The 9,806-nt window shown below is 28.3% G+C and overlaps 1 protein-coding gene across 1 annotated transcript; it reads right to left on the bottom strand.

Moving 5' to 3' along the window:
• Window positions 1–312: 312 nt before the first annotated feature.
• Window positions 313–2,860, bottom strand: LOC100212027 (uncharacterized). The gene has a single exon (XM_065790256.1). It carries the CDS (start codon window positions 1,970–1,972, stop codon window positions 458–460), a length of 1,515 nt encoding a protein of 504 aa, XP_065646328.1. The 5' UTR covers window positions 1,973–2,860; the 3' UTR covers window positions 313–457.
• Window positions 2,861–9,806: the final 6,946 nt, after the last annotated feature.

The following is a 9,806-nucleotide window of genomic DNA, read 5'->3' as shown; positions in this document are numbered from 1 at the left end:
AATAATAAGTTTTTCTAATAAACAAAACCTTGAAAACATTGGTTGAAAACATTACTTGAAAATATTACTTGAAAACAAAACCTTGAACACATTGCCAGTTTTGCCTATTACATACCTATTACCTGCAACATGCAATGGTATTACATGTAATGTTTCTTAGTCTATAAAAAATAATTAAACAAAGGAAAAAATAATTTGTATTTGTTAAATTTTGTTAATCGCAGCATGTTTCCAAGTTATTGTTAATCATAAAATATATGCCAGTTTTGCATAATAAGCCATTAAAATAATAAAATATTTAAAATTACTATATTAAAAAACCTAAACTTCAACATTTCTTTGTTTACAACTAATATAGTTTTTACAAAAATAATAAATTAACATTTCATATAATAAACGCTTCTTGTAACAATAATCTAAAAATAACTTGATATAAAAATCTAAATAAAGACATTAGTTATATAGCAGAGATGGCTTTGATCTCCCTCATCACACGACCAATAGAATTTTTACCCATTGGTACTTTGTTGAACCATATATCTCCTTTTGGTTTAGTTTTTGGAGTTAGATAAAATGAAGCAATACCTGGTGGTCGATGAGCTTTGAATATTTCAAAAGCGCGTATAGCGTCTCTCTCTCCCCCGTCACTTTCCTTAACTAACCCCTTACACTTCTTTTTTTTTGGGGGTTCCATGTTGTTATTTATATTATCTTGAACGTAGTTTTTTTTAACGTACACCATGTAAACTTTGCCATCAATATCTCTTTTCATAATAAAGTCATCAACAGTAAGCTCGTGATGCGCCATTCGCCCTCTTACACCATGGTACACAGTGTTATACCACCACATAAGTCTTAATAAAGGCCGAGGAGCGTGAGTACCGATTGCGCCCGAAGCCCACATTTTTTCTAACTGATTAGGAGTTATGCTTTCAATAGCGTTAGGATGATTACCTTTTCCCTTTCTTTTGAGATCGTCTCTTTTAGTTACAAGATGACGGTTAACAATGTCAAAACCTTTATCAGTTAAATCAAAGTTATCTGGAGCAGGTGGAACTTTTCTATATAAAAAAAAACGTCTAAGTCCATTTCTATATGTTGTCAAAGTTACTGGCTCGTATTCATTACCAACTCTCCCTGGTCTTGTGTCACGAATGTCAAGAAAAAAGTCTTTTAATAGTTCTGGAGCGTTAAAACGGTTTACTGAATTCATATCTAATTCTTTGTGGTGCCTTTCTTTGTACCAACGTTTAAACCTACGAACAGATGTTTTAGTACCTTCGATAGTGTTTTTACATTTTTGAGTTTCGTCCGCCTGATCAACGTCGTGATCACGAGAGGTTTTTCCATTTTCTGATAATTCTGTCACCTTGACATTGTGTAGCATCGGTAGCCCATTTGCTGATATTCCACCCAGAGTGTCAGAATAAAATGTTGATGTAAATGCTTCGTCGGATTTTACTCGATTACTGCCGATTAAAGGAGGTGGTATCTGCGATTGGTTAATATTAAAGTTTATAACAGGTGATACCTTTGGATACCCGTGAGAGTTTGGATAACTTTCTATAGCGGTTAAGGAGTTGTTAACCATTGCTGGTAAATGATAACTATTTAAAATGTGCCCAAAATTTCTATTTAAACTATCAGACTTATGATAAGGATCCAAAAAATGGGTCATTAAGTTCATATTATCAGTTGGTACTTGAAACGAATTGTAACTAGAACTGTTTGGTATCTGCAACCTATTGTTTATTAAGTTTACGTGTGTGATAGAGTGATTAAAAGTAAACTGGTTGCTTCCATGTTGGTTGGGGTTATAACTTCGATACATATCAAATGGTTTTTGATGGTCAGTATTAAATATCGGATACGAACACGTGTAATCATCAGTATTGCTTTTTCGATATGGTACGTCTGAATCCTCGCAGTAATCAAATTGTGGAGCAGTCCGTGCGCTAAGATACGATGCCATTGAATGCTAGATATTTTAACAGCTTTCAATTTCTAATCTGTCTAATAACGATGATGCTCCTCATTGGTTTTTTCTTCAATGCAATTAATCATAATATTGACAGTCAGATAATTAACACATTTTACATAAGATCCTTCCTTAAAGATGAAACCATTGGTTTCTGAATCGTTTTTATTTATTGATACTTTTTTATATAATCTTTCCAAGTTTTTGTTTGAGTGAAACAAAATAAATTCTTTTTTAAGCCACAAATTTTTTTTGGCTCATTAGAAAATTGCTTGCTTAATCTTTTCTTTTCACACAATGGAAGAACGTATTTCAATCAATGCTAACGTACAGCAAAAAAGTATGCGTATACATTTGAGGTGTCCGCGTTTAAAATATTTGAATTGAAAAAAATAAAAATGAATTTTAAAAAAATGGCATTTTTTTAATTAAGTTTTTTTGCAAACTGCTCAATTTCTACTGTTTTCTTTTTGTTGTCTGTTGTACTCTAATTGTAATTAATACATCAATAGTACACTATTGATTAAGTTATTGGATTGACTAGACGAGTTTTTTTATAGTTCCATTAAAATTGTATATTTTATTATCATTTTCTTTGTTGTTTTTTATTTATTGATATTGCGTATAATTTTAAAATGTATCATAAAATACTTTTAATTTGAACATTTTTAGTTCTTTCTTGTAATTTAGGTACAACTTAAATATAAAAACTATTAAAATTAATAAATTGTATAAAAGTTTATAAATTGCAAAAAGTACGATTTGGAGTTTAAAAGACACGCGGTTTGCACTCAATATTTAGAAAGTTTGAAGTCTAGAATATAAATAACTTTTTATAATCCATATAATTTCAAGCATGGTGATTCCAATATAAAAGTAAAAAAAAAATGAAACTACTAAATCAAAAGATCTTCTTCATTTGGCTAACAATTGATTGATTGGATTATTTCTAATCCAAAAATTTATTTACTCTACACAACTTTCAAAACTTTTATCAAAAACATTTTACTTTCTAATAATATGTATATATTTTCTTATATTAAATAACTTACATTGAAATGCACACTTTAATTTTAATTTTAATTTAGTAATTATTTTCTTTGACACATCCTAAATCATTAGGCATTATTTTTAATATATTTAAAAGTATAATTTTTTTATACCCTGCCTCATATTTAATTCATCAAAAGCACACCAAGCTTTTTTTGGAGAAGTTCCAAGTTCACTGAACTCGAACTATTATTTTATTATTTCACTTTACGTTAAATAATTTACGTTCTGCAATTAATTTATTGATTTGTTTATAAAATATTTTTCATTTGTCTAAATCAATATATATATATATATATATATATATATATATATATATATATATATATATATATATATATATATATAATATATATATATATATATATATATATATATATATATATATATATATATATATATATATATATATATATATATATATATATATATATATATATATATATATATATATATATATATATATATATATATATATATATATATATATATATATATATATATATATATATATATATATATATATATATATATATGCATACATATAAAATATCTTTTTGCTTTTAAATAACATGAAGCAATTGAATTACAATAGCATTAAAACAAAGAATTCAGAATCTATGTTTTGATCTAATAAAAACTGCAAGGACTTAATGATTTTTATCAGGATTTTTCTTAGCGCCTCCTATTTCATAAAAAAATTGTTTGTCTAATTTATCAAGCTTAGTGCTTTCCGGTGTGATTGTTATCTGGTTTTTTCTCCGATAAGAAGAGAAGAAATTAAAGACGAAAATTTGTTTACCTTACTAAGTTTTCAATAATTTTCATTTTAGTTATAATAAATAATATTTTTCATTTTTTTTTTAGTTTCAACTTAACAATTAAAAACATTAACTTTAATTAATTTTATATTTCCAAGTAATTATATTTTTATTTTGATATATTTTATTGTATTTTTAATTATATTAAAATTTATACTTCACTTAACTTATAATAGTTGCATTGTTTTTAGTTGAAATTTTAACTTATGTTAATTTGTGTCTTTAAAAATACATTTGCAATTATGAACCTATTGTGGGAGGGGTGTTAGAGAGTTTATACCTCCCTTTATTAATTTGTCTATTTTTGTATGTAGTTTTTAGCGCTTTGAGAAAAGCTCTTATAAAAAAAAAAAAAAAAAAAAAAAAAAAACTATATCCAAACTTAAAATTAAACAATATTTTCATTAGTTACATTCAGACAAAAACAAACAATAGTACACGAAAAACAAAAGTTTAAACAGTAATAAATTATTTAAAACTCTATTTTGGGTCTTAAGCATGTTCATGTTTCAATAAAGGAAGATGACTAATATCGATTATGTAACGAATAATTTTTCGGATGTTTTTAAATACAATAATAAAGTTTAAGATCTTAAAATAAAATTATTGCTACAGAAACCAAAACATCATAATAAATTACGTGTAATGTCTTTTCACTGTATTCACATTTATCTGTAAAGTAATGCCTTAAAGTAAATTATTTAAAAAAAATTCCGAAACAAACAAAAAATAGCAGGAGCGCAGAATTTTTAAAAACTACCTAATTTTTATCTCTACTATTTATAGCTTTTTATTAACCATTATTTGTTTAGTACTTTGCCTCTAAAAGTTGTATTAAATTTATCCTTTTTTTTTTCTGTTTTTATTTTTTTTCTCTTAACTTTTCTTATATCAAAAAAATACCATAAAAATACCAAAAAAATACCATAAAAAATACCTTAAAAAAGGTTTCTTTGATCCAAACAGTGTTTCAAGCATTCCAATTTGTTCATTCTATATTTTATGTGTTTTTATAATTTTTATAAATATTTTTGAATTTGGGTGGCAATTTTTGAAAATGGGTCTCAATTTTCAAAAAAATGTACCTTATCACTTTATTATTAAATAAGTACTCTAGATAAAACTCCACCAAATATAAAAAGCACAATGTTTAGAGTGCTGGTTTAAGAATCAAGAAGTTAAAGGTTCGACGCCTGCTCTAGTCATATAACATCGATAAGGAAAGTGACGTGAACTTCTCGTAAAATGCTTTTTGCTTTCCCTCTGTAACCTTAGATCTTCCTGAAGCATCTTAGTTAACCCTTTAGGTGCATCCTAAGACCTTCTTGGAGCATAACCATAAAAAATAACTTTATTATTTTAAAATTATTATTGCTAAGACTATCATTTTTATTATTATTCTTTCTCTTTTTTAAGTAGTTAGTAAACAAAACAAATTGATGTAATAAGTTTATGAACAAAGTAAGAAAAATGTTGTTTGCAACTTTCTAGTCAAAAACTTTTTAGTCAAGAACTTTCTAGTCAAAAACTTTCTAGCCAAAAACTTTCTAGCCAAAACGTTGATTTTTTTTACGTTTTTAATGTAAAGTTAATTTCCAGCGTTTCCATAATGTTTAAAGGACACCAAACAGAAAGTCATTTTCAACGACAGAAATTACGTTTTCTTTCAGACAGGAGCAACATCTTACGGGGGCTCGATACTAATTGAAAAATTGTAAAAAATGAAAAAACTTTATATAGATGTTTGCAGTTTTAGATTTGCTTTAAATGTTTTTGTTATTTAAATGTTTAAGTCTAAACCTTGCTTTACAAAATATTTTTTTTATATATGACACTAAATGATAAACTGAATAGCATGTTTTACTACTTTTAAAGAAAGTGGAGTGAGATGATTACCGAATTGTTAAACAAACAGTGCTTAAAATTTGACTAAACTTATCTTTGATATCTATAGAAAAAGAATTGAGCATAAAAAGGTGTAAAAAAATTATAAAATTAAACTTCAACTTCAAAAATAAAAACTCTTTCTTATTAAAAATTCAAGTCTCATTATTTTTATTGACTTGATTATTCGACTATGTATCAATCGATTTTATTGACTTGATTTTTCGACAATGTATCAACCGTTATTTTTTTATTGACTTGATTATTCGACTGTGTATCAATCATTATATATCAATCTCTTCAAACAACTAATTGAATGCAATCACATACCAGATCAATAGAAATCAACTCAATTAACACCTATAGCTAAAAAACAAATCTCGCTTCAAATACAAACCTCGCTTATTTTTTTAAACCTCGCTTATTTTTTTAAACCTCGCTTAGAAGATGTTTTGCCAATAGCTGTTATATCTGCTCTGTTCAAAATTTTTGAACATACCCTTTGAACGTATCTTGCGCAAAATTATCGTTAACCATACAAAGCATATTTGAACCTCAAATAAACAATTTGGGCTTTTCACTTGACATAGATGGATGCTATAATTCAAATTACAGAAGATTATAGCTATGCAAAAGACAATGAAATTTCAATATCTTTTTTGGTTTGTCAAAAGCTCTCGGCTATTCAGAAAAAATTGCTTTTAAACCTATAAAACTTGTTTCCTAGCTGCTAACTTCCTAACTGTCTTACTTCATGTGTATTAACTTCATCATCTACGACAAAAATGAAAAAATCTTAACCTTTGTGGATGGTGTATCCGACGTTAATGGCATAAAACTTAACTATTTAAAGTGTCAAATATTACTGATAAAGAGTTGTTGTCATAATGAATTTTTTTTTTAAATTCAGATTCACTCTCAACAAGGCTGCAAGCAACCACTACCCAGCAAACATCGTTTTAGCAATCACTACCCGACAAATATTGTTTTAGCAACCATTACTCAGCAAACATTGTTTTAGCAACCACTAACCCAGCAAACATTGTTTTGGCAACTATACCCAGCAAACATTTGCAGTGAATTTATATAGGCATTTTTTAGCGGTTCATCAGAGTTTTGCTCATCGGTTACTGGACCATTAGCAGCAGTTGCTATAAACAGCCAGCCGATAACTTTCCGACATATTTATAGTAGCTAGTCATCGGCTAGCCAATTTTGGAGGCTGCCAATAATAGTCCAATATGTAACCGATGAGCGAAACTACAGCGGTCCGCTTAAAATGCCTGTATAGGTCCACTTAAATTCCACTAAAGAATGTTTGATGGGTAGTAAGTTGAGAGTTACAAGAAAAAAAAGAATAGAGTTTAAGAGCAAGACAATGGTTGACAGAAGACTTGAAAAGTTCTCGGTTGTATAAGTCAGAAAAACATGAAGATGGGAGAGAATTCCAATGGGTTGAAGTGCGGGCAAAAAAACTAGAAAAGTAAAAGCTTTTAGAGAAAGCAGAGACAGATACAATGAAATAATGAGAGTCGCTGAATGATGAATAACGAGAATGAGTTTTATGGAACTAAAGCTAATAGCTCCATTGAGCAGCAACCATGATCGTATTTGTAAAATAGAGAAAGAGAACTTTACGACGATGAAAGAGGGGTCAAGGGTCAAACTTGGCAGGGCAATTGCGTTTACAAAGCATTTTTGGATCTTGTTTAAAAGAGAAATAGCGTTCATCATTTAAAAGAACCAGTCCAAATATGACAATAGTATTCCATAGAGGGAAAAATTAGAGATTTGTAGAGTTAGAGAATGGAATCAGGAGAAAGAAAATGGTGTGCTTGGTAAAGAGAAGCACCCATTACAGGTTCTAACCTGTTATGGCAGCATTTATTAGCTGAGAGAGAAACAACATCAGTCCAAGGAGTTGCAATTCCAGCCCAAGTTGCAGTTTAATCCTCAATTCAAAAAGATTTCCAACTATTCCACAAACAACTACTTAAAAGGATTGAAATTGATGCAATAAATTTGTGCTAATTTAATACATATTGCAATATCAAATGTTTATCAAAAGTTGTTTGCTCAGAAATATTTATGTTTTATACTTTGCAACAGTATCGAAAATCTATACTTTAGTAAGTAAAATAGATCAAACATTTCATAGTCATAATTACATTACGTCAGTCATAATTACATTACGTCAGTCATAATTACATTTTCCAATTATCATTTTAACTTTATAGTTCAATACTCTATATACAACATGAAGAATGAATTGTAAAACTTATTTTTATGCTTTGAAATTTTAAATAAATATAAATTATCATAAAATAGTAAATATATACAAATATAAAATACATTTTCAGAATACAATTGCAAGAATCACAGACGTCTGCATATTATACGAAAAATCCCTCAAAAAAAATCCTCCCGAGAAAAGTTTCCCTTCCCTCAGCGAAATATTTTATTTAACTTTTGATAAATATTTGTATTCATTAAAAAAATTATTTTGCTTTAAGGTATACTATAATTTACTTTATTAGATCAATAAAATAGTTATTTATATGTTACAAGCAAAACCATAATCCTTCATATTTGATCAAAATGCTATGTTATGCTCACATAAATACACACATAAATACGAACAAAGAATTAAATAGGTAGAAAAATCAGGCACTGTATTTGCATTAGGGTATCCCAAAAATATATCATAAATCGAATTTTAATGCGTGGAATACGGCGATTAGAGCTCAAGGGGAAGATTATTTAGGTAAATTTACTTTTATTTCAATAAATAAACTTTGATTTAAAACTGGTTTTTATTCAAGTCAATTTTTACTTATGTTTCGTCAAAAGCATGGCTAACAATAAAAATTAATGATGTATGTTTGATAAACAATAAAAATTAATGATAAATTTAACTTAAGTTAATATATAATTAAGTAATTATCTGCTTGGTGTGCAGGGAGAACACCAAGCAGATAATTACTTGGTGTCTGTATTCTGAGGGATATTGTCAATTTATGGAAGCAGGCTGGGTTTAACGATATTTTCATTGAGACGGAGCAAAATATCAAGACCAGAATCATTAAAAAAGTCAAGGAACACCATACTTTAAAAATGCTGAAGACATTAGAACTAGTCAGAGGGTAGCTACAAAAAGAAGGTGAACACTTTTTGAAAGAGAACTCTTCTCTATTAATAAAACAAACATATTTGATTTAATAAAAAGTGATAAAAATAGGGATAATGAAGCTAAAAGAAAAGACATAAAATTCTTGTGGCATTGTCTGAGAAGGGATATGGTCATATTCGGGAACATGGACAGATGTCTGAGAAAATTCAAAGACATAAAGATAAAAATAGTGAAAGCGAAAAAAAAAATGAATGCGACGAATTATATTTACCTCTAGTTAAAATCGAGAAAAAACAGAAAAGGTTTCAGAATGAGATCAAAGTTTGCCTTCATTTAAGTATGGAAGATATTCTTCACAATTGGATTCCAATTATGACCAGATTTGGGATTGGAGGCAGGTGTCTTTTGTCTCCTCTTTACAAAGCTGTTGGAGGTAATATTGATAATATGTCAATACCAAGATCAACTCTAAACAGGAAAACTTAAAATGTTGTGACTCAGACTTATTATGAAACTCGTAATAAGTCTAAGGCACAGATAATTAGAGAGCATCTTCACGTAAGTCTGGGCCACTAGACTTTCTTCTTGGTATCTTAAAAATCAAAAGCTCTAAGGAAAGTGATCAAGCCATTGCAATTCAAACAATGCTTGAACACTATGAGATGACTGATCAGATTATCGGATTGTGTTCTGACACAATATCTAGTAATACTGGCAAAAATAAAGGTGCCGTAAGCATTATTATTTCCTATGCCTTTAAAAGACCGGGTCTCTGGTTAATGTGCAAATATCACATCTATGAATGGCAAGTTGCTCATGTAATAAAAGAAATTTTTGGTCCAACAAGTGGTCCCAGCAAGAAACTTTATGTTATTCTCCTAAGAGTATGGCCGCAGATTTATGAAGATGTAAACAAACTTGAGAGAATTGTAAAGTTTGGTTA

This window comes from Hydra vulgaris, chromosome 02 (genome assembly GCF_038396675.1).
Source record: "Hydra vulgaris chromosome 02, alternate assembly HydraT2T_AEP".
In the NCBI taxonomy this organism is placed as follows: Eukaryota; Metazoa; Cnidaria; class Hydrozoa; order Anthoathecata; family Hydridae; genus Hydra; species Hydra vulgaris.
Note: the sequence above shows the minus strand (reverse complement) of the source record. Positions and strands in the feature narration are given on the sequence as shown.